This window comes from Lacerta agilis, chromosome 2 (genome assembly GCF_009819535.1).
Source record: "Lacerta agilis isolate rLacAgi1 chromosome 2, rLacAgi1.pri, whole genome shotgun sequence".
Classification (NCBI taxonomy): domain Eukaryota; kingdom Metazoa; phylum Chordata; class Lepidosauria; order Squamata; family Lacertidae; genus Lacerta; species Lacerta agilis.
The window spans coordinates 1801868-1827646 of record NC_046313.1 but is presented as its reverse complement, the minus strand read 5'-3'; the positions used below and the strand labels follow the sequence as shown (position 1 = coordinate 1827646).

Below are 25779 nucleotides of genomic sequence, written 5' to 3'. Positions count from 1 at the left end.
AAATACAAAACCGTGTATATCACTGGATAGAAATGTATAAATATGGAACTAAACTGACAATATCAGCATACACAAAGCATTCATAGATATTTCCTCAGAGGCGAAGACTATATATGCTTTAAAACATCAAAGTGCTGATACAAAGTGCAATATACAAAGTGCAATATAATGTTCAATATAAAGTTAAAGATGGTTGTGCAAAAGTCTATAGGACGCAAGGGTCCATCCTCCCAATGTTGGAGAAAGTTACACAAAGTCTCTCAAACATGTGGGTATGTCCTCCCGACGGGTGGCCAGCTTCAAAACTTCCCGTTTCACCAGCAGTTTCTTCAAGGTCTGGACTTTATCTTTGATAACAACAATACAAACCATCAACTTTACTAGAGATATAAGTTCAATTATACAATAAAAAGGCTTAAAGCATATATAGGCTTAAAGCATATATAGGCACGGTTTTGTATTTTATTTGAGGTACAGATACCGTGACTGTCTGTTGTTGTTTCTACTGTTTCCCCAATGCTACACAGGCTGGTGCAGTCTTCCACTAGCTGCAGGTAGGTCTGATGGGGCCCGATGGGGCCCCTGCACAGTATGCACAGACAATGAAGTTCAGAAGATGAGCTGTTGAGCTTATATGTTTAGTATATTCTGCCTTTCTTCCATGATGGAACTCAAGGTGACATACATGGGACTATCATGCAGTCCAGGCACTTACCATCCAGGCACTTACCAGATCTTCCCAACTTTAGCAGGCTGGCTGCATCATGTGCCCTCAAGCCGGGCCCTGATTCTAGTCTCATGCCCCACCTTTGCAAAGTAATGCAATGAGCAAGAGCAGAGCTCCTCCACAAGGCAGCAAAGGCTATCAGAGGGCACCTCCACATTACCCAACCCATTCATTCAGGAGAGGAGCCACAGCTCAGGGGTCAAGTACTCTTACTGAGACGGGCTTGAAAACACAAAGCTTGCTTATGACCATGTGTCAGAATCCCCTGAGCCAGATGGGATGGCAAGCCTGAGTTCCCATGGCCAGTCCCCAGTCTTAGGTGCTTTTTCTGAATTATTTCAAATTTCATATGTTTCGTGAGTTTAGATCCCTAAGGTCTCAAGATACAAAGAGCATTTATGCATGCAAACCAACAACCAAGGTAAATTTAGTAAGGAGCATGCAGCTTATTATACCTTTAAGCAGGAGGGGCATAAAGGGAATCAAGGGGGGAGTCAGTTTCGCCATGGCCAGCCTATAGACCCGGTGATTCCAAGAAGGGTCCTGGAAAGAAGGAAGATAGATTAGCGTTGGGACTGTTTGCAAGTGTGTGTGCATTAGGTGCACGGCGCCTCACCCCAAAGCTACCCTTTAATGGTGTTCCTTTGCTTGTCCAGTAGAGTCTAGTTCTCACCAACAGCTGATTAACTTTCTAAGTCTTTTTTCTGGACTATACCATTTCAGGTGAAGGCTTAGAAGATAGTATGCTTCCCCCCACCCCCCGACCCCAAAAAAGGAGAGACCTATGCACACACAACTCTTCTCCCAGATTTGTGGCACTGGAGCATATAGTTATGTGAGCGCTCAGCTCCATCCGCACTAAGGGTTGGTGTTGGCTGATGCCTGTGCAAGGACTCCCACGAGCTTAATGGGGCTTTCCACCACCTCCCCCCATGCCCTCTGTGCCACCCACCACCAGTAGGTCAGGAGAAACCCCCAGAACAGCACACAGGGAACAAAGAGGGGAAATTGTTCCATCTTGCAAGCAGAAAAAAGACCTTAGAATAAACAAGAATGGACTTTTCATCCCTTCTCTAAAGAGCCTAACTCTTTTGCTAAAGGCAGAAGGACAACTGGGCTCCAGCTCGAAGGGCTGGTTGGTATTCTGTTCAGGATTCTTTTGGGAAGCCTGTCTCCTGCTGGATGAGCCAACAGCCGCAAAGGACTGTTCAATAAGCCCCAAAGGGAGAAATCTGGGCTCACATCCACATCTCAGCCATAGACTTTATATGGTAACTGTGCAGAACACTTTTTCAGCCTCAGTTCCCCATCTGTGAAATGGGAAGAGCAGCAATTTAGCTCGCAGACTGAACACAGTAAAGAATAGCAAAGCACTTTGCACATGGGGAATGGAGCAGAGGTGAGAGAGACACGGTGACAAGGCTCCAGCACCTTCCAAAGATAAACAGGACCCCCACTCACCAGCATGCGCTCCATGGTGCCAAACAGCTTTCGCGTCTTGTGTGGGAGCTTCTGTGGACAGGAGAGAGACAGAGGCAGGAGGCTGTTCAGAAATGGCCAACAAATTACTGCAGAAAGTGAGGGCAAGTTCATGCATGCACCGTTGGTACTTTGATTAGAAAGGATTTGCATGGGGGGGGGGACAGAATTGACACATCCAGTGCCACAGTTAATCTGTGCAAGGCTAGGAGATACAGGCAATATTCAGGCATGTGTGATGTGACCAAGATGAGGCTGGGCTCCTTCTCACATAGTCACATCCCCCCTTTTAACAGCTGCTTTGCAGCCCTGCCTTCACCTGCATCCCGCAAAAGGAATGCTAGATCCATGGTGTCTCCTTACAAAATGGTGGCAAGGACTGGCAATTGAAAAGGCAGCAAATCACTTCTCATTGTTGCTGCTTTTATGGCCTTCCTCAACCTGGTGCTTTCTGAATGTTTTGGATAACAACTCCCACCAGCTTTAGCCTTGTGGCCAACGGTTGGGGCGATGGGAATTGTGGTCCAAAACATCTGAAGTGTACCAGGCGGGAGGAGGCTGGTATAGAAGCAGTTTCAAAGCGTGCATGGTTAGTTCAGTTGGTTTCCCTTCCTTCCGTGGCAGAAATGTACCTCCCAGGTCCTAGAGAGGCGGCTGATGGTGGAATGGCTCAGGCCAAACATCACTGCAAAGAAAGAGTTCAGGTTCTTTTGGTCCTTCAGGCTGAAAACAAAGACACAAGAGGCACTCAGCTCAAAGCGGAAGCGAGTGTCAAGCCCCAGATGCTCCTCATGTGAAAGCCAGAACACACTTTCCTGCTCCCACAGTCGCTCCTAGGAAAAGGAGGTGACCTACATACATGAGTGGCCAGAAGCTAGTTCAAGCCTACAGGTAGACCTTTGGATCAGTAGATCAGCAAGGATCTTTGCTTTCTAATAGTTTAACAATAGTGATAACATTAAGACCTCTCTCACACATACCCTTTCAATATATTTGACTGTGCTGGGATCTGGCTCTGGTTTCACTATTTTTTCACTCTTGTGACTTTACCCCAGCCTGGTGTCATATTGTGGCTCAGAAATCTTTTTTAAAAAATCAATGAAATAAGGCTGCTGAACCCAGAGATCTTGGGAGAAAATCAGGAATGGGATTTTCCAAAGGTGACAACTCTATGGGACCATGATACCTTTGCCCCCTGCAATAAAATATTTAGAGGGCAGCCCCCTAATATTTTATGCCAGTTGGTGCCTTCCTACCTCCTTTCTTCCCTCTCTCCAAACTGAGCGCTGCCCCTTTCCCAGCCTGCTTCCTGGCTTTTGGTGCCATTCCCAGGTGTGTCTAAGCCAGGGCAGATAGGGAGAGGCAGGGCCATAAGAGAGGCGAGCGGGCGAGTGGGTGATGGGTGGGAGACAGGTGAGCAAGCAGAAACTTCTTGCATGCAGGTGGGGAGTGAGAGGCAAGTGGGGGGAGGTCTGTGCCCAGCTGTGCACGCTGAGGAAGGTGCACTCCGCAGAAGTACTGAGAGGTGCCCTATAAGTGCCTATGTTTTGTTCAAGCTGGCACCCATGGCATTTTCAGAGAACAGAGTGTAAAAGTTCCGTTCCATTACCAAGAACAAATTTATGGGCCAAGCATGTCTGTCTCACTAATAACTTATTCCCCTGAGCCGCTATTTTGCTCTCAGCTCCGGACCTTGGGGTTCTAGTAAAAACAAAACACAGCCTCAAACTTGCAAGTCTGATAGCTGCCCATTCCTGGCCAACGGTTTTCCTTTCAGCCAAACTCTTACTGTGCGGCCAGCTTGATGAATTTTCGGAGCAGTTGGGCTCTCTTGATAACATCAGGACAAAGGCAGAGCTCGGTGGTGACCCAGAACTGCAGCTCATTGAAACGGCACAGAAAGCGCTCCAGGTTCGCCGTGGTTGCATTGGGAAACTTCTGCGGTCCAAATATGTAGTAGATCAGCTCCACCTTAAAAAATACAACAGCCGGGAGAGTCTCCGCTGAAATCCAACCTTAAAAATACAATGCTTTGGCTCAGCTCCACTTTGGAGACATGCAAGCCACTCTGCCCCACCTTAGACATGCAGGGCAGGTGTCAAAATCTCTGCACAATGCCATGGACATGAGGGTGAGGAATGTCAAAGTTGCGGTGTGTGTGTGTGCAGCAAGATCTCCTCAGTCCCAGGGTCTGGTGCCTCACTACAACAGATTTCGTCTGGGAACAAATCTCCTTACTTGATGGATGCTTTTGAAGAGGTTCCAGTCATGCTCAGTGAAGTGGTTGGCCAGGTCCTTGGAGCTGATGAAATCCAGGTTTTCTGAAGAACCCACCGTGGGGCCTCGCTGCTCAGGGTGAGGGGCCTGTGCAAATGGGAGGAGAAATCAGTGCAAGCCACTCTGCAGGGGCACCGTGTGCATGCAGGCACCTTGCCATGGACACCCCTAAGCCACAGCTGATTTGCAAAATTGGTCACCTTATGGATGTTGCTGCCTTGGTCCCACCTTCACAAACAGATCAAACATCCATGCTACAAGCCTAAGCCTTTTTAAACTGCCTCCACTGTGCATTCCCCATAAAGGCTTCTGGAGTATGGTTACCAGATTTTTTTTCAATGAATCCGAGGACCCTTTTTTTTTTTTTTTTTTGAAGCTGAGTAGCAACAGGGAATCAGTAGTGGGGATGGTGAGGCAAAAGACTCTGGGCCCAGGCACACATGCATATTGTAAAGAGGTGCAAAGCCCTTCTTTCGCACCCTGTGAAACATAAATGCACAGAGTTTTAAAAAAACAGCAATGGCGTGCTGCCCGCCCATGACTCCCAAGCCTCCTCCGATCTCCTGCCCCCTTCCTCCTTTGTTTTGACTGATCGGGGGAAGCTCATTGGGGAGGCCATTGCCCAGTTTTTTTAAAAAAAACTCTGCACATTTATGTTTCACAGGGTGCAAAAGAAGTGTTTTGCACCTTGCCTGGCAGAGAAACCGCCCACTTTGCGCCCCTCCTGGGCAACAGCCACCCGCCTACGACTCCCGAGTCTCTCTCAATTTGTCAAAACGAAGGGAGCAGGAGGCAGGAGATCTGTACTGCCGGACGTCCCCGGTTCCCCTTCGGCAGTGGCGGCAGCAGCGAGCAGTGAGCAACTCCTGAAGTCAGCCAAAGCCAACTGCGCTACCAGGCTGGCTCTGGGCTGCTGAGGCTGCCGCTGTCACATTCCGGGGATGGAATTTGTCCAGGGACAGATTTGCAAATCCGGGGACTATCCCTGGGAACCGGGGACGTTTGGTAACCCTATTCTGGAGGCTTTCATGATGTCAAGGGCATGCCCAAAATCCTCTGCAACCTGCAATTTGGCCATTTCCCCAAAACTGTGCCCAGCTGTCGATAAGCTGGTTTGTTTATTTATTTGTTGAATTTGTATACTGCCCTTCATCCAATGATCCCAGGGTGGTTCACACACACAAAAATACTGTACAAAATGAAAACACAAAATACATAAAGCAAAAACAAACCAATAGCCCTGCTCCCACAGACACATTTTAAAACATTTAGAATGTTAATCAGCCCAAGGCCTGGTGGAAGAGAAACGTTTTCTCCTGGCACCTAAAGATGTGTAATGAAGGTGCCAGGCGAGCCTCCCTGGGGAATCAATTCCACAAATGGGGAGCCACCACAAAAAAAGGCCTGTTCTTGAATATACATAACCTCCGGATCTCTCGTGGAGAAGGCACACAAAAAAGGCCTCCGATGATGATCACAGGGTCCAGGTTGGTTAATGTGGCAAGGAGGGGGGGTCCAAGAGGTATTATGATCCTGAGTCATTTAAAGTTTAGCTGATGCCACTCTGGTGGGTGAGTGGCATCAGCTGATGAGTGCACTTCAAGTCTGCAGTGGTGGCACCAACCTCCTTCCCACAGGAAACCAATTTGCTGAGCCAAAGCAGAAGGATTTAACCTCCTTACTGCTCTGTTTGTCTGTGTGTGCCAGTTCCCCTGCTGCGAACAGGGGTGCACAGCCAAAAAAGCAGGATTTAACCCACCATTCACCAGCTGATGAGCAGCAGAGAATTCAAGCATGCTTCCTATTGTCAGGTGGTTACATCCATGGGGATTGTGCAGAAGGTAATTTTACCCTTGTGTCCGGGGGTGGGCCAGAGAATTAAAGTGAGAGCTTTGTGAGAATCTGCAAGGAAAACACACTCACCAAGCCGTGAAGCTCCTGGACAGTGGCAGCAAAGAGTCTCTCGTTCAGCCCCAGGGATGTAAACACAGCAAAGGCATCCAAGGGCAAGACCTCTTTATCTGCCAGAAAGAGGGAAGAAGGAACAAGAGTCACGGCAGTGCCCCAAATTGCCACAAGGGAGCAGTGTTGCTCAAGGTACCCTTATTGACAAGCCTAACTGACAAATCTAGGCATGAGCAAAAGAGATAATATACAAACAAACAAACAAACAAACAAATTATACATACCTACATACATGCATACCCTGCCCATCTGGCTGGGTTTCCCCAGCCACTGTGGGCGGCTCCCAACAGAATATTAAAAACACAATAAAACATCGAACATTAAAAACTTCCCTAAACAGTTTATTGGTCCTGAGCTATGACGGGTAAACCTCAGAGTGATTTGTAACATATCAGCCGTGGGTTTCAACTCCCAATTCAACAATAGCAACAACAAAACACCTAAACTGATGCAGAAAGTTATCCAGGGGTGGCCTTTGCATGGCAGGACTATTAGCTCAGCTTATTTCTGGCTATGCAAAGAAATCCCAAGGCTCAGAATGCAGTCAGAAGCATCCTGTTCTTTAATTCCAGCTACATGTCTTTTGCACCTGGCTCTGGCTGGTTGATCTTGGGGTCCTAGTAAAAAAGCAACCAATAACCCTGAAATCTGTCCACGAGGGGAGGCTGGAGGCTAAGGCAAGACAGGGCAGTTTTCTGCAACCCTAAATCCAAAACTAGATCACAGCAGTCCTGTGCCCCATAGAGTCATATGCATAAAATTCCTATCATTCAGTAATTCCCTGGAGTCTTTTCTCTCTGAGTATAAGCAGAACTTAAAAGAGGTACAAAAATTAATCATGTCTGGAGGGACACACACACACACACACACACACACACACAATGCCTGCTGGAGTGTATGGTCTGAGCTAGCAGGGTGGGTCATTTTAGGAGGTGAAGCTTAATTTTTGCAAATTTCTTCAGTGACAGATCTTAAAAACATGTTTTCGGGTGTGATTAATTCAAATATGCTATTATTTTTGTGATTGGTAAGTCTACGTTTATGAAAAAGCACATAAGCTGTTTTCAGAAAAGCAAAGAATTTTAAATTTCACCTTCTGAAAATATCAGGTAATGCTAAATAATAATAAATAATATTAATATATAACTACAAGTAGATGGCAATCATTTTTAATGATTTCTAGGCAACTGCACACACATTTTACTTAGCAAGTAAAACTAAATTATGTTAATTTAACCAAAATATCTTGAACGCCCAAGTCACGTTACAACTTCTTAGACCCCCTCATTTTGGGAATTTGAAAGCTGAAAAATTCAGCATGCCCTCCCAGCGGGCTGGCTGCTTCTTTGCCTGCTCATTTAAACAGGGTTATTTCCCCATCTCTGGTGCTTTTGGAAAAGGTGAGAAGAAGGTGGAGTGGAGACAGCCAATCAGCCCAGACCAGCAACAGGTAAGCACTACAAACGCAGGGGCGGTCAGCAGCTCGGAATGGGGGCAGCAGCCCTCCACAATCTGCAGCCTGAATCAGCTGCCTCTCCCTGCCTAATGGCAGAGCTGGCCCCTTCTATACACACAGTTCTGCAAAACAGGTTATGTCTGTTTCATTCTTGAGAGAGGCTGCTGAAATCATGCACGTTGTGGGGGCTGCATGCGCACTGCTCAAGTGGATCCATGTCACCTGCATCACTATGCATCACTGGGCTGCCACCAGAGACCATGAGGCTCACTCACCTCCCACTGAATTGATCTTGACCAGGACCCATTCTTTGCTCCAGCCGGGACAGTCTGCCAGGGATGTGAGCACCTCCTGGACTGAAGCATTCACCCGAAGCACCGTCGTGAGGCAGGAGTAGTCTGGCCTGTATATGTCATATGGGACTATATGGAAGAAGGGGGGAGAGAGAAGAAAAAGGAGGGGACCTTAGCAAAGAAGCTTTAACGCAGGAGCTGAAGCTTTGTACACTTTGCCCACAGAAGCTTCCAAGTTCAATCATCGATAATGCCAGTTACAGCAGGACTGCATGTAATGTGATGAAGGGCAGAATATAAGCAATAAATAAAAATAAAATAAATCCAGCCAACTGGAACTCTCCAGCCACGTTACTGCAGCCACCTTGGGGGCTGGATATACGTACCTCCCATGTTGGCTGGGGCATTGTGGCATTCTGAGAATTGTCCAGATGAAAGAGGGCAAAGCAAAGGGCGGCCAGGCTTGGCTCATGAGGAAACAACGCTAAATTACCTTTGTCCTGGGCTCGGATAGTGTAGCTGCTGTTCAGGAACGGTTCCTCCTGGCTGGCAAACCAGTCCACTGCACTTCGCACCTGGGGGCGGCGGAAAGACAGGAGGATGCATTAAGGTGCAATGGGATTCTCTTCCATCCAGAGGCATCTTCAGGCCCAGGCCCGTAAATAAGGATAAAACCTACCAGCATAACCTGGAGAGTAGGAAATCCTTTTCCGTCAGAGAGTCGCTTGCCCTGGATGGGCAATGCTTTAAAGGAAGGGCACATGCCCAGGGTGAAGGGGGCAGAATCGAAAGTGGGCAGCACATTGGGTGTGGCTCTTGCCTTAGAGGCTCCGTTCCAGCCACGGAACAGCCAGAGGTCTCTGCCCTCTCTGTCTCCCCAACACTCTCCGTCTTGTGCTTGTCTCAAATATACACAAACTCAGAGATGGGACAAACTGTCACTCCTTGGGTGTGGCACATGTTTGCCAACTACGGAGCCACCCCAAACCTTGAGGGTGAAGCAAACAGGCCCTATTTGATGGCTACACAGAGACCAGAATCCACCTGACATGCAAGGCTGTGAATTGTTGGATCTTGCTTTTTATTCTGCTGGGGAAAATGAGATGGCTCCATCCTAGATTTTATTTTCACATTTCTAGACCTCATTATTTTGAGAAATAAGTTGCCTAAAACTGAAAAGAGGAGAGTTTTGGATAATTCCTCTGCTCCTGCCCCTGGTGCCATGGAATGGAATAACATGATTCTTGTCTGTCCACTGTCTTTTCCTGTGTGCCGCCTAACTTGAGTTCTGCTTTATCTCTGACAAAAATATTTCAAATTAGTGGAGGGGAGGGAGCCGCCTTTTCAAATGAAAATAATTAAGCATGTTCATTCTGCTTTGTGTTGTTTGCAGCTGCCTTTAGTGAAGAACTGTTGATTCTCAGGCAAAGGACTTGTACTTTACCTGAAGCTTCGGAGACGCACAGTTGCTGCCATTTTCTAACCTGTCCAAAGAGGAAAGAAGGACCCCATCACCATTACTGTTTATTCTCATTTTAGAAACCCTGGCGAGATGTATATGATCAGATGAAGGAATAAAATAGCCAAGAATGCTATTTTTATTTCAATCAGTTCCTGTAATCAGTGGTGCAGGACACTTCAAGCAATGGCAAAAAGATATTTCTAAATTTATCTGGCAAGGGAAGAAACCAAGGATTAAATATAAATTGCTAACTGATACTAAGGAAAGAGGTGGCTTCTCCCTGCCAGACCTGAGATTATATTATGAGGCGTCCTGTCTTTGCTGGCTTCAGGAGTGGATAACTTTATAAGATTTTTAAGGCCACAATAATAGTTTTGGTTGGCATGCATATCTATGGTATGAAAAGACAAAAGTGCATAAAGGTTTCCTAAACCACTTGGTAAGAAAATCAATTTATGTAGTATGGGAGAAATACAAAAACATACAAGAATAGAAAACACCTTGGTGGCTCTCCCTACTAGAAGCAATATCCTTGAAAAAAGTAAATGCAAAAAGTGAATGGGCAACTTATAAAAAGAGCTGTTAATGGAAGGAGAAGACCACTTTAAAATGAGAAAGTTTGAGGATATAAGACATTCAGTAACTGATTGGTTGCAGTATCACCAATTAAATGTTGTATTTATGAAGGGTAAAAGAAATGGTTTTTGTAAGGAAATTTCAAGGTTTGAAAAAGACTTACTGGAAAACAATGTGAAATGACTTTCAAAAATGTATAAAGTATTGTTAGAATGGCATACTAAAGATGAAGAAGTTAAATCAGTAATGATACAATGAGCAAGGGATATTGGACATAATATACAATTTTCATCATGGGAAAAGTTATGGAGGGAAGATCTAAAATTTACAGCATGCTGCATGTTGAAGGAAAATTATAGGAAAATGATGTAACTCCTACTAAATTAGCAAAAATGTATAGAACTGCTACAAATATTTGTTGGAAGTGTAAAGAGAAAGAAGGCACATTCTACTATATGTGGTAGATGTGCAAAATGACAAAAGATACTGGGAAATGATTTATAATGAGTTGAAAAAAATGTTTAAAATAACTTTTGTGAAAAAACCACTGGCTTTTTTTACTAGGAAATTTAGGTCCAGAAATACCAAAGGAGCAGAAAAGACTATTTATGTATGCTGTAACAGCTGCGCAGATACTGCTGGCCAAGAGATGGAAGGAAGATAAAGCAGCAACCATTTAATTACAGCAATGAAAGAGACCAGTAAGACCAGTAAGATATGGGGGCCAACCCCAGGCGCAACGAAACACCAGACCTCCCCCACCCACTTAAAATAACTCACCTACTATAAAGAAGGAGTGACGGGTGTGTGTGTGTTAAGGAACACATTTTGTCCAGATTTTGCTTCTCCCCTTCACCTCTTAGAACAAAAGACACCTGCTGGGTCAGACCAAAGGCTCATCTAGTCCAGCCTCCGGTTCTCAAAGTGGCCACACAGATGCTGCTGAGAAGCCCACAAGCAGGACTCGAACACAATACGCCTCTCTCCTGCTTGTTTTCCCCAGAGGCTGGTATTGAGTTGTAAGGTAAAGGGACCCCTGACCATTAGGTCCAGTCGTGTCCAACTCTGGGGTTGCGGCGCTCATCTCGCTCTATAGGCCAAGGGAGCTGGTGTTTGTCTGCAGACAGCTTCCGGGTCATGTGGCCAGCATGACAAAGCCACTTCTGGCGAACCAGAGCAGTGCATGGAAATGCCGTTTACCTTCCCACTGGAGTGGTACCTATTTATCTACTTGCACTTTGACGTGCTTTCGAACTGCTAGGTGGGCAGGAGCAGGGACCGAGCAACGGGAGCTCACCCCGTCGCAGGGATTTGAACCGCCGACCTTCTGATCGGCAAGCCCTAGACTCTGTGGTTTAACCCACAGCACCACCTGGGTCCCTTATTGAGTTGTACTGGAGGTCAAACATAACCATCATTGTGATTAGTAGACCTCTCCCCACACTGAACTGAAAGGGCAAAGTGTCATGCAGAAGCGAGCCTCTCAGAAAGTCACGAGTTCCCTTCAGATGTGTTTGTGTCATCACAGAGTCTTCCAAAACCACCACCAATCACCTGACAGGGTGAGCACCTACCAGGTAACTTGGGTCTGACTGACTGAGTAGCTGCACATCTGAAGGCTACTCTAACATGCTTCCTACATCAGGAAATAAGGTAATCCTACAACCATCCACGTGTGTATTTTGATACACATATCAAATCACATTACAGACATTAAGACTTGCCCTGAGGAAACCAGATATTTTGCCATTCTTTTTTGCCTCATCTTCCCCGCACATACCCAGATCCTCGCAAACACAAACTGGGGCAGAGTAGAAGACTCACACTCGGTTCCTCCGGCGATCCTGCATCTGTTCCCTAAGCAGGGGGCCCAGGCGAGCATCCTGGGTTGCACACTCAGACAGGCTCTGCAAGAGAACGGCCAGAGCGGATGAGCAGAAGCTACAGAGCAAGGAGGAGCAGACCAGCCAAGCAAGCAACAGGCTCCCACTAACCCAAGTTGACTTTTATCCTCTCATCCTCCCTTGGTGTTGCACCTCTAGCACTGCTCCCTGCACCCACCCTGTTACCTGCAAGAAGGCCACAGAGCTGGATTCTGCCTGCAGCAGGCGCCCATAGAGCAACACCCACTGGTTCACCAGCCACAGGATCTTCTGCCTTTTGCCCAGGATGTAGGCAGCCTTGTCCTGTTCGGTGCCCTCTGACGGTTCCGAATGAAAGGTGAACAGTAGTCAAGGAGACACAGAAACACAGCCGTATGCAAGGTGGCCTAACCCCACGGACCAGGCCCGGCTCTAGGTTTTAGAGGGTCTTAGGCTAAGTGCCCTCTGGTCGGCGTCCTCCTCGGTTGGTGGGCCAGGGCAGAAGTACCTGGCAGCAATGGTAGAGGGGGCAACATTCCCCTAGTAGTATTGGGTGAGTGGCATTTTGATTTCCCACAATGCCCCCAACCTACTGTCACTTTGGGCATTGTAGAAAATTAAAAATGGCAGCTAAACCCAGCTGTCAGCTGCTGCTTAAAGCTTAAATCAATGAGGCAAATTAGTCGTGATTTACAACTTTTGCTCCCTTAATCTGAGATGCCCTTTTAGTCAAACTAAAGTCAATTCATTGGTTAACCTAGCCAATTAATCAACTAGAATTTACAGCCCTGATTAAAATGTATGCTGTTCAGACGAAGCCACTTTCATTTTTAACCTGGGACACGAGAGATGTATGAAGCATACATCTGGGATCTCTCTAGTGCAAGGATGAGCAGCTAGCAGACCCTGGGCCAAATCCGGCCCCCAAAGTCTCCTTCCCAACACTGCTATTTAGCATCACAGAGGCAAGGCAGGCATGTGCAGGGAATAGCTTGCTTCTAAAGTGGCCTTCCAAACAGAACTGCTTGCTGACTGGATCGAGCAGAGACACAAACCACAAAGGATATTGTTGGAGCAGAGCTCTGCACAGCTGCGGTGTTGGCATGAACACACCATGCGTCAGAAGGAAATCTCCAAGGAAGGTGTCTACAGAGATGGCAGAGAAGCATGGTGAAACATGGGCTAGACGATCTCCTAGATCTAGATGATCTGCATTTAAACCCCTCTAACCCGACAAATAGCCCCATGCACATTCTTCCAGTGTACACACATTGCCCTGAACACTTCAAGGGAGATGAAAACTCCACAATTACAAAGGGATGTGTCTGTGTAGATGCCCCTCTGTTCAAACTTCTTTCCCCAGTTCTTAGCCCTACAGCGGCCCATGAACCAATGCCTGGCATGGGTTTTTCTCTGGTGTATTAACTAACCCTTTCTCTTTAAGTGGCCCTCGACTTACCTACGGGGTCAGAGAGCGTAGAGTCTGGACGCATGGCTTCCAGCAGATAATCAAGTATTTTTTCAGGGGTCCCAGACATCACTGAGTACCTGAACAGGAGAGGAAGACAGGAAGTTCTCAGATAGCATGACAATGAGGTGGAAACCAGACTCAAGCAGCAAGTGCTCCCCCCTCCCATATCATCAGCTGATTTTGAAGGCCCCCCCCCAGTTTCGCATATAAATATTTTGCTCACAACCACATTATATAATAGGTTTTGTAGTCTAGAATTGCCACACAATAATAATACAGTGGTACCTCTGGTTACATAATTTGTTCCGGAGGTCCGTTCTTAACCTGAAACCTTTCTTAACCTAAAGCACCACTTTAGCTAATGGGGCCTCCCGCTGCCACTGCGCCGCCAGAACACAATTTCTGTTCTCATCCTGAAGCAAAGTTCTTAACCCGAGGTACTATTTCTGGGTTAGCGGAGTCTGTAACCTGAAGCGTCTGTAACCCGAGGTACCACTGTACCTTTATTGTCATTGTACAACCTGTGTACAATGAAATTAAACAAGCCTCCCTCCCTCACACAAGCAATGAGTGATGATCTCCTGTCCATATTTTGTGCCCACAGTTGTACAGCATCGTATATTTTGTAGTCTTAAGGTTGCACATGAGCAAAGAAGCATGCAAAAGAAGCATACACTAGCGACAACTACTTGCCCAGTGGACCTTACAGAAGCAGATGGAAATTTAAATACATCTTCCTGTGGGGGGGAGGGGGAGCCCCAATGTTTTGGCATCAGGAAAACTCCAAATGTTCTCTCTGATTCTATTTCATGTGGAATCCAGCATCAGTGCTACATCAAGATCCTCTGGAAGAAGCACCATGGGAGTTGGGACGAGCTGCTTCTGCAGCTGCCTGCAAAGCACTTCCAAGAGTACTTCTGGAAGGAAGTGCAAGTTTCCTGACGCCCAACCCTGTTTTGTGGGGAAGGCAGGAAAAGCTTGTGGGTGCATCAGACAGAAGTTACTTCTGCCTCTAGGAGGGAGCAGGGAAACAAAGGGGGCCAGACCGCAGTACCTACTGCTCCCTGGAGTCCCAGGAAGGTGGCTGGAGCTGCTGCCTTGCAAATTCTTCTCCAGAACAAGCACCACCTTCCCATGTTCCTTCAGCCGCAGAGTGTTGGCTTCAACATCCTAGACAGGAAAGCAGAAGCTAGTTAACTGGGTTGCATTAGCATGCTTCGGGCACGTCTACACCGGAGCTGGACAATAGCCATTGGCCCTAGGCAGACATCCTCAGATGCTATCCTAATGGGCCTCCTTTAGGGCAGAAAATCAGTGAGTTGTACACTTCTGAATTCCACGTTGGGTATAACATCAAGATACAGCACTAGTCTTGTGCAGCTCCTCCACCTGAAGTCAAAGTGCTCAGCCCAGTCTGCTCACTCTGCCACACAACTAATTTCACAATGGTAAAGCAGGGAAAGAGGCCTGGGATTCTAGTTCTATGCTACATCTGTTGTGAGAGATTGCAGTCAAATCCAACAATGCATATTCTTGCTACTTAGTAGGTTGAGGGGCAAATGACCACAGAGCTGTATTGCTGATAGGCAGAGACTCAGACCATAGAGATGCAATGGGTAGAGGGGGCTCTGTGTGATGTCATTTCCCCCTCCTCTTCTGGGAGACAAAGAGCATACAGAAATTCCTCTTTCCTCCCCCCCCCTCTCTTCCTTCATCAAGTCTTGAGGGCAGACATGCCCTCTGCTTGTTCCAGTAACAGGCATATGTCTGAAGCTGTCTTTACTGTAAATATAAGTATTTTACCTGCATAGTTTTTACTGCTGCTGTAGCTGAGAACCATGCAAGACCACGTGCAACTAAATAATATCTGAAGCTTACTTTTCATTCTGGGTGAATGAATAAGGGGAGTCAGCTTGCTTCACAGCTGGACTTAATTAAAAGAAGGCTTTGCAGACTATTCCTATATGCTTCATAATGCATACATTTTGCATTACACTGATAAAATGGAGGCATACGGAGGAAGACCAGCCAGGAATGGGCAAATGCCTAGTTGAATCAGAGTAACTTGTTTATGGACAGAAGGTCATTTTCAACCTGCCCTTCACAATGGATCCCTGCGCAGGGGAGACGCTGAAGGTGCCAAAGGATAGGATAATGAACACCTAGGCTTTGCAGGTGGGGTGGAGGGACTTCAAGGCGAGGAGCTTAGTGTACAGAGGAAAGGAGAACATTCAGGCACAGACATGTGGCAGAAGTCCTGGGGAAGCTGCAGGTAACTTCATTTATTGCTGCCTCCTGGTCCCTGAATGCCCTCCAATTCCTTACATTTGCGACAAAATTCCTTCCCAAGGCAAACTCTATTGAGTGCTGAAAACTCTCAGAGAATGGAAGGACCCCAGCCTCCATGTGTCACCCAATTCCTGGCCCACCTTGAGGATGCGATTGAAGTCCCGTTTGTCCACGCGCAGAAAGTGGCAGCTGTCTTCACGGAGGATGATGGTGGCTGCACGGGGGGCATCATTCACCAGCGCCAGCTGCCCAAAGTCATCACCCTCGTGCAGAGTGGACACCAAGCCCTGAAAAGTGAGTGTGCCACGTCCGTTACTGCTCCCAGGGACATTACCATGGCAAATATGGGTGGCCCTGCTGAGGGCAACTGAATACCAAGGCCACTCACCAATTCTCCCTTATTTCCCCCTCCCCCTCGCAACAGGCGTATTTCTCTTCTCTGACTGGCAAAGCATCAACATCTCAGGGCAAGCCACTCCTGATGGGCAATGGCTCTCCAGGGTTTCATGCAAGCGTCCTTTCCAGACTCAACTTGGGACTTTTTGGGTGCAACACATAAGCTGAGGCTGCTGAACAGACCCATAGGCTGGGCATTGTTTGGGGGGTTTGGGCAGTGGGGGTGGGGATTGTTGCTGTTATTTATATTTTTTATTTTAGATCTTTTGATTTGTGTGGAATTCATTTCAACTTGGCTGTGTACTTTTGGATGTCTTATTTGTTGTTTATGACTACTTTTGATATTTTTGTGATTACGTATTTTTCTCCATGTTTCAAGCTGCCTTGAGCATGGATTTAACCATGGATAGGTGGCATACAAATAAAATTATGCATGTATATATGTAGATATATGAGCCACAGTCCTCCCCCAAAGGTATTTTGACTGACTGAGTCATTTTTAAAAAGAACACCAGAGGGATAGCCGGGTCAGCAGATTAAATATGACAAGCAAGGTGTTCATACTACTGTGAAACTTTGGGACAAACAAATACATTATATTGTATATAAATGTAATCTGATCTAAAAGCATCAATATATGACAAGAAACATCTACGTAAATAGATTTCTCTTAGTCCAGATGTGGATATAAAATTTCCTACAAACACACCGAACTTAACCCCAAGTTGACCCTTTCCATGTAAAGTCTACAGAGATTAAACATACAAACCTTGTCGTGTGTGACAACGTTGACTGATCCCTTCCAGATGATGTACCAGGAGGTGCCCTTGTCCCCTTGGCTGAACACTGGAGGGGGGAAATCCTTCGCATCAGTGCTATGGGACTTATGCTTTGAGACACCTGCAAAACGAGTGCCCAATGGCACAGACCAGCCTTCCCCAACGTGGGATCATCTGGATGCTTGGGACTACAACTCCTATCTGCCCCAGCCGGAATGGGAATTATAGTGTGAAACATCCAGTGGTCACATCGGGGCAGGGGTGGGGTGGGGGGCACAGGAACAAGCAGGCAAAGCAAGAAGAACAGGTTCCCAAGGGAGCCTTCAAAAGAGCTGCCACAGGGAATTGGAAAGGAGGAAGAATGAGTTCAGAGATAAATGGGAAGTTTGACCCTCTCAAAAGTCACTGGGGTGGTGGCACAGCAACAACACACGAGACCCATCCCCATGCAATGCACTCTCTGTGGGATTTTCCTTGCCCCTGATCTGGATATAAAGCTTCTGCTCAGAGACCTGCCCTGGTGGCTGGTTTGCTACCAGGCCAAGTTCAAAGTGTTATTATTACTATACAAAGTCCTTAAAAGCTTGGACCAGTTTACCTATGAGATCATCTTACCCCTCTGAACACCCACTCGACTGCTTCCATCTGCAGAACTGGTACTGTTACAGGTGCCGCATAATTAATACTCATTCCACATTTGTAAGGAATTGATCCCTTAGTGTGGCAGTGTCCCACTTTGGAACTCCCTGCCTAATGACAGGCACCTTCGCTGGACTCTTTTTCAGTGCCTTGATAGGACAGTCTATCAAGACAGGTAGAATGCTGACGTGTCTTAATCTGGTATTCAGCTTATTGTTGGTTTTAATTATTTTTTGGAGGTTATAAAATATTGCTTTTCACTGATAATTTTATTGTTTTGCTCTTTTTTGTAAACTGCGCTGAGGTTTAACTACAATCAAGAAGCATACAAATATTGTGAAATAAATAAACAAGCCAATTTATAGTGGCTGCAAGATACTGCTCCTTGATAGTGTTTGCCTGGTTGAAATGCGTCCTTCAACTCTGATGATACACATTGATAGCTGGGTGGAAGGGAGAAAAGTGTGTGTGTAGAAAATAGCTCTTTGCACAAAGGTAAATTTTACATTCCTTGCTCTGACCACTTTTGCCTCGGGCACCACCCACCACTGCCATGTGGCCCCGAGAAGTTCGCTGAGATGGGAACGTGGCCCTCACACTGAGCTATGGCATGCTTGCAGGAAGTCAAGAGAAGAGCTAGGCTGAAAGTGACAAAACCATTGCCAGCCAGTTACTCACACACAGTTCCAGCCTTTGCATGGGATTCAAACAGCAGGACAGCAGCCAGTTCCCTCTTCACCTGTGGCAGGAGGGAGACAACCAGTGAGCTTGCCCTAGAAAACCACTAGCACAAACAGCCGAGGCAGAACATAACTTTGGTGATTAAAGGTGTTGGCCACACTGGCGGAGGAAGAGGGGGGCGGGGGGAGTGTACCGCCCCTGGCAGTGTGATCCTGGTGGGGTGCTATCGCGGCTGGCCCCCCTGAGCTGGGTGCCATGCCCCCACAGGCCGTGCACCACGCCCCCAGGATGCATGCCAGCCACGCCCCCGCCTGCTCTCTCCCCCCCCCCCATGAAGCTCCGCCACTGGCTGGCCAAGCAGGAAGCAAGTTCATGGAAGGTACATGCATAAAGGCTTCTAGGGAGGGAAATTGAGCCTAGTTAATATCTATACTTCTCTGTAATCTTGGTGGTTCTTAAAGAGAAGTCCACTTAGAAGCTCATTTATGTGTACTAAATTATAGTCAACGAAAAAAATGTAGTGATGCATATTTCTTAACATCAACATACGGTGCTATATTTGTCAAATTTTGCTAATGATGCTGGGTGACAAAGTTCTGGTTACCAGATGCCGCTGTTGGTGGCGAACTGCTCCCCGCCTGATCTTATTTGTGGACTTAACAGCCAGCTGCCATTCTTTCGTTTTTGATTTCTGGACTGTGCTTAGACTGCTTTGCATGTTCAAATTGACACAGCTCTCCTCCTCTAAATCACCCATCAAATACAGTCCATTAAGTCACTCAAGCATACTGAGCTCAGAACTGAAGAAAAGGGGACTCTTGATGCAATGGCTCTGTGCGTGTGCAAACTGAAATATTTAGAAAACTTGACATGTGCCAATTCTAAAAGTAGCATCATAAATTCTTTACATCTAGTGTAAGATAGGTAGGGGTGAACAGAAAACACCCCCCCTCCTAACATGCATGTATTTTTCACCCTCCCCCCAACATCAGTATGGGAGATGGATCCAGTCTGACACGTGGGCAGGTTTGAAGTGACTGACAAATGAAAGGAAGCAACCAGGTGGAAATAGGACACATGCAAATCTGCTAGATAGGTTCATCCTTTCAAATGGAATAGCTAATGGGAGTGGGGGGGGGCAGGGGGAGAGAAAGCATTTGTTTGGCCATCCCATTTGTTTCCATTCCTAGCCATCCATTACTCATTGCATTCAAATTAAAGATGGGCCAAATGAGGCAGAATGTGACCATTACTTACAGAACTGGAGAGATGGGCAACAGCTTTGATATGCAGCAGCTCCTCAAAGATCAGTGCAAGCTCCTCATCTGTGCGCTGGCCAGGACTGAAGGAGAGTATCCAGGTAAGACACACATACGGTGTCAGGTTCTCCTATCACTTTACAGCACTCACCACCACCCCAAGACAGTGTGGATTGCCCTGTGACTCCTTCAAAGCGAAGGGTGTAAATTCATGGCATAAACCTTCTTGTTTCTTCTGTTCATGGGGAAGGACAAGGAACAGAGCAAACTACCAATGCAGCAACGGGACGTCCTTAACCTCCGTCATATCCTCTGGCACAAGGGCCAGACACCAGGTAGCTTGGCTACACTCATGAAGGCGAGAAATTCACTTTTAAAGTTAGGAAGAGCCTGCTAGAACAGGCCAATGGCCTATGTAATCTAGTATCCTGTTCTCACGGGGCCAATCACTTGCTGAATCAGATCCTATCAGATGTGCGTAATATCCAAAGAGATTTTCCGTAATATCGGATTTTTGTAAAGCATAACTGAGAACAATGAGAAAAGCTCTCAGACCCAGGGGAATTAATCAGCAAAGAACAGCATCAAAATATAGGTCAAGCAAAAGTGTGGATGAGTCCCTAGAAAGGCGGGATTTAAATAAAGCGAGTGAATGAAATAATCAAGAAAACAATATATACATTACTTTCTATCTATCATTTATCCATCTGCACTTTCGTTCACCAATAAACAGAAATTATACTGTTCTATCAGCAGCAAAGCCTTAAACCTTCCACATTTCCTGCCTGCCTGCCACACTATACCTCAATCCTCACACTCACGGTTTGTGCAAGATGGTGGTGAGCAGGGCGGTGGGGCCCAGTTGGGTGAGCAATGCCAGTGCCTCCAGGAGCTCCTCGCCATCCCGGTCTTCGGCGCTTGGCTCCAGGGCCACAAAGCGGAAGAACTGGGTGTCGCGATCCTGGAAATAGCTCTCCTGCCGCACTGCACAGGGAAGACGGGTGAAAGCAGGGTGAGAATAAGAGAGCACAAGGGGATGGGGAGGGAACCTGTGGTCCTCCGGGCACTATTGGATGACACCTCCCATCACCCCTGATTGCTGGCTATGTTGGCTGGGGCTGATGGGAGCTGTAATCATCAGCTGCTAGAAGATCACAGCTTCCCTGCCCTTAGAAGAAGCCAACAGGAGATATGAAGAGGCCCCTGCCAGCATATCTGTTCCCTCTTATAGCTTTCCCTTTCTCCCTGTGACAGGCAGCTATCTGGACAGTAAAGGAGTGCAAAGTGGCATTTACAGCTGCTGGGTAAGCCCAGCAGGCACACCAAGAACCAGAGGGTGAGGGGGCCTTGGAGAGCACTCAATCCAGCCCCCTTCTCCAGTGGCAGACCTTGGGGGTCTCAAATATCAGCAGTGCCCTGCACAATTCCAAAATTCAGTGTGTGTCCTCCCCCCCCCCCCCCCGGCGAGGCTTTCCCTGTGGAAACTTGCTCTCTTCTGCTGAATCGGAGCAAAGAGCAATCTGCAGAAAACCCAAACTGCTGTTTGTGTTGATTCAGCAGTTCAGATCGGGTTTTGCTGGGGGAAGCAGTGGGGCAAAAAACAAAAGTATTGAACGCAGTCGAGAGAACGGGGGAAGTCCCCTAAAGAAGATCTGAAATTAGAACTAAACAATGATTTATTCAGTGTTCCTGTCTAGGTATGTATAAGTTTTCTTTTGTTAATTCTTATGTTGTTTTAATGTGTTTGCTGTGTTTTCTGTTTTTTGTTAATTGTTCTTGGTTTTTGTTTGCTGTATTTGCTGTTTATTGTAGAAAATAATAAAAAAATTATTAAAAAAACAAAACAAAAAGAAAAGTGCTCTGACATGGACCGGCTTGGTTAGGTAGCACCGTGAGCAGTGCCTAACGAGCAGCGGGATCCTGAGACTGTCATGGCCCCACTTCTTTCCTCTGGTTGTCTCACCATGAGCCAAGACCCCTTCGTCCACCAGCACCTGGCAGAGTCCAAGGGCCTGGCTGCGCGTCTGTACAGAAAGCTCTGCGCTGAGCAGCACATCCACCAGCTCCTTCCCAGAACAGCACTGCCTGGAAGGGAGACATCAAACAGTGGAGAGTTCATGGGAAGAATTCCCACTATCTGCAGCAGAGCTAGATGAGCAAGTTCTGAACTTCAGATTGGATTTCCAGTTTTAAAGATCTATATCTCCCCTCCGCTCCCCCTCCCCCTTTCCTTGGTTTCAAGGGTTTCATCTTTTGGATGTCTGGGAAGGACAAGACAAGACATAGTTTATTTCTGGAACTCATTGGCCAATGTCTTTAAGGGGGGGGGGAGAGAAGTCTTTCCAGTGGCAATTGAGTCACGTACAGCCTCCAAGTTCAGAGGCAGAATGCCTTACCTACTGTAACTATTGCGTTCACGTCCTATTTGTGGTTTCCCAAAGTTGGTCACTCTGGGAATGGGTTGTTCGACTAACTCTGGGATGGGGAACCTGTAGCCCTCCAGATGTTGTCAGACTCCAACTCCCATCAACCCCAGCCAGCATGATCAATGGTTAGGGGTGACCAGAGTTGTGGTCCAACAATATCTGAAAGGCCAAGTTCCCTATCCCAGGACTAGCTGGGCTTTCAGTACAGGATGAGTAGGGACATGAGGTCGGTGCAGCCAGCACGGCGTTGTCTACTCTGACTGGCAGAGGCTCTCCAGGGTCTCAGGCAGAAAAAGGCATTTCTCGCCTCTTGTTACCTGATCCTTTTAGAAAGCGGAGATGCCAGGATTGAAGCTGCAACCTTCTGCTGTAGGAGGCAGAACTGCAGCAATAGCTTCCCACCCGCAGAGTCACTACCATTTACTGGGGGTGGGGGAGCACTCACGATGGTGCACCCACTTTGAAATTCACTTTGGGGGAAATTTCAGGGGCAGCTAATTGGTTTACTCGCAAGAGCCCCCCGGGCCTCAGAGGAAACAGCATGCCCACAGACCCTGCAGCTCACTAGCCGCCCCTGACTCCTTAGAGGGACAGGTATATGCACACCTGTAAAGCCGGAGGTGGTGCTTGTGATCGCGGATTAGATCTGGGTACAAGATGACCAGGTGTGCACAGAGGAGCCTCCCTGCTCTCTGAATTTTGTTCGATGAAGCCTGTGAAAGAATATGGCAAGACCTTTTTGCTTGCTACATTCGTACCAAACAGCCATTCCACCAACCAGTGTTCCAGGGTGGCAAATGTGACCATTTCAAACACAAATGCAAGAACAATTAAATACAAGTATTAATGCGCCTATTTATTTGCAGCATGGGTGGGGAACCTCTCTATTGCATGAAGGGGGGGGGGAATCGCATTAATTGCTCTGCCCACTTTGCTTCTGGCTCTGTGCACCAGTGGCATTGCCCAGAAGGGAATGAAAAGGTCCCCTTCCTCGTTATTCATGGCATTTCTATGCTGCTCCACAACATAGAGCACCTGTGTGGTGTAGTGGTTAGTGTGCAGGAGAAGGACCTGGGAGAACAGGGTTCAAATCCACACCCAGCCATGAAGCTCACTGGGTGACCTTGGGCCAGTCACTGTCTCTCAGCCTAACCTACACAACAGGGCTGTTGTGAGGTTGATGCCATGACCTTTGGCTAGTGCAAAAAAGTTTATGGTGATGGGTTGTTGCGAGGACGAAATGGGGAGGAGAAGTATTCAGCTTTTTGGAAGGAAGGTGGGAAGGGAAAGGAAAGGAAAGGAAAGGAAAGGAAAGGAAAGGAAAGGAAAGGAAAGGAAAGGAAAGGAAGAAATCATAGCAGCTTTCAGAAAATAAGAAAAAACTTCCTAAACCACCAAAGTTAAAGCACCAATTTTAAAATGGAGAGACCCATGTCATATAGTTATTTAAAAGGCCTGGGTGAACAGAAAGGCTTTCACCTGGCACTGAAAAGACCACAAAGATGGAGCCAGCGAGCCTCCCTGGGAAGGCTGCTCCATAACTGGAGTGCCACTACTAAAAAGGCCCTCTCCCTGGTGATTACGGCCTTCGCTTCATTTGGGGAAGTGCTCAAGAGTAAGAAAAATATTTAAAAGACAGATAAAACAATAAAAAAACACTAAATGCAACAAGTTAAAACCAATTACACTATATTCACAAGGCGACCCGTGAGTCAAAGTTTTGCCTAAATGGGAATGTATTTGCTTGGCAGCAGAAGATGAGAGACTGGGCTAGCCAGGCTTCCCCACTCAGGGATAATGAACCTTCTGCCTCAGTCTACAGATACTCAGTATCTGGAAAGCCCAAAACTAATTTTGGATTTGGGGGAAAGCAGGGGGGAGAGGAAAGGGATGTTATGCATAGTTGAACAAGTTGTAGTTTGCAGAATAATAAATATGCATGAACAATTGTGTCATATTTATAAACACTTGACCTCCAAAGCCAGATATTTTTGTCTCTGGTTCTTTTCAGCCTTCCACTCACTGGTTCATAGAAGCTCAAAGGTTCAGTCCTAAGATATCATCACTATGGGCCTGTTCTTGTTTCCAGCGAATACAGAATTTCCTTTTAAAAGCCGATTATTTTGAAGGGAGAATACATGGAAACAGGTTCGTTTTAAACTCCTCTGTCAATTTGTTTTAAAAATCTGATTTTCTTCCAACTTGCATCCTGGCTACGATGATTGGCTCTCAGTGAGACGTAGGGTTGCCAGGTGTCCACTATTTGAGTGGACAGTCCACTTTTTCCACATTATGTTCACTATTTTTTTCACAAAATAGTGGACATTTTTTATTCAAAAGCTTTATGATGAAATGGTATTTTAATACATGTTAAAATGTCTGTAAGAAAATATATAATTCTATTTAATTTTAACCCCCCCCCCCCGCTTGTCCGCTATTTTTTGGAAGCAGACCTGGCAACCCTAGCGAGACGTGGATCACAGGCTTCCAGCCAGGCCTCTCAAGTACTTACCAAATAGGAGAGGCCTGGAGCCCCTATAAGATTATTAGCCTTAATATTAATAATAAATACCTCGTGTGTCTGTATCTATATATATCCCCTTTGACTGCCCCCAGCACTTCACAAACATGGCCTTGTTTCAATAATCACAACCACCTTCTGAAGTAGGTGAGCATTAGCCTCCCTCATATTGGGGAACAGGGTGGGGGCAGGACTGAGTCAGAGAGATTTGAAGAGAGGGCTTTCTGATTTTACAGTCGTAAGAACATCAGAATAGCCTTCTGGCCCATCTCGTCCAGCATCCTGTTCTCACAGAGGTCAACTAGATGCCTGTCGGAGGCCAGGGAGCAGAAGATGAGCCCCAGAGCCCTCTCACCACCTGTGCTTTCCAGCAACTGGAACTGGCGGTTTTGATTTCATCAGGCACCATCCAGCACACCTGCAAACTGATCTTCACTATCATGAGGACTAGGAACTTTTTTTAATATAAAAAAAATGCAAACAGAGGTTTGTAGCTTCAAATTCCATGGGAGAGACAGGTCTTTTCTACAGCTACACCTAGATCATGTAACACTTTGCCCCTTGAGGTTCATACGCTTCTGCCACCAGCCAGCTTCCACTGTCAGAAAAGACCTTTTCAGGTTTTTGCTGCACCACCATGTACTAATGTGATTTTAGTGTGCAAAAGCTCCCATGAATGTGGCATAAGCCTCAGAAAGGTGCGATGCAAATCTATAATAATAATAATAATAATAATAATAATAATAATAATAATAAATGCTTGCACACATCCCTGAAATACATACACAGACCTGTATGAAAGGACACACATCATGCAACCCTTTTAGACGGGGGGGGCAGTAACCGCCCCTACTTTTAGGTTGTGCTTTCTTTGTCCCTGTCAAGAGACCGCCATTTGATATTTACCTGCTTTAGGCTGTGGCCAGGCACTAAGGCTGATTCGCTGTCTGGAAGAGGGGTCTGGAAAACAGAAAGATCAAGGACATTTCCTTAGTCCATTTACAAAGTGAGGAAGGAGCTGTCGGTTGCAAGTGTTTGTTAGCCCAGTACACAGCCCAGTGCAGAAGCAGGCAGGCATCCTCCATTGCAAAGGAAGTGGTGCAAGAGAGAACCTGTTGCCGGGGGGGGGGGCAGTTACCAGGCTGCCCAGATGTCACATGTTAGGTGCCCACTGAGCCACTGTAGATCTGAAGGGAAGAAATGCCATGCTGTGCCACAACC

General features: G+C 46.7%; 1 protein-coding gene across 1 annotated transcript in view; it reads right to left on the bottom strand.

The window, feature by feature from the left end:
* The window catches only part of RAPGEF3 (Rap guanine nucleotide exchange factor 3), a 52286-nt gene that overhangs the window by 5665 nt on the left and 20842 nt on the right, over positions 1-25779 (bottom strand). Inside the window, exons 3-24 of the mRNA XM_033136826.1 lie at positions 25465-25518; positions 22644-22750; positions 21575-21696; positions 20433-20595; positions 19610-19694; positions 18350-18410; positions 17023-17099; positions 15998-16144; positions 14623-14738; positions 13557-13645; positions 13165-13243; positions 12305-12455; positions 12060-12142; positions 9642-9681; positions 8691-8772; positions 8180-8326; positions 6407-6504; positions 4445-4570; positions 3996-4177; positions 2839-2929; positions 2189-2239; positions 1183-1270 (exon numbers count right to left, since the gene is read on the bottom strand). Of these exons, the coding sequence (XP_032992717.1) occupies positions 1183-1270; positions 2189-2239; positions 2839-2929; positions 3996-4177; positions 4445-4570; positions 6407-6504; positions 8180-8326; positions 8691-8772; positions 9642-9681; positions 12060-12142; positions 12305-12455; positions 13165-13243; positions 13557-13645; positions 14623-14738; positions 15998-16144; positions 17023-17099; positions 18350-18410; positions 19610-19694; positions 20433-20595; positions 21575-21696; positions 22644-22750; positions 25465-25518 (2239 nt within the window). The remainder of the gene's footprint in view (positions 1-1182; positions 1271-2188; positions 2240-2838; positions 2930-3995; positions 4178-4444; positions 4571-6406; positions 6505-8179; positions 8327-8690; positions 8773-9641; positions 9682-12059; positions 12143-12304; positions 12456-13164; positions 13244-13556; positions 13646-14622; positions 14739-15997; positions 16145-17022; positions 17100-18349; positions 18411-19609; positions 19695-20432; positions 20596-21574; positions 21697-22643; positions 22751-25464; positions 25519-25779) is intronic.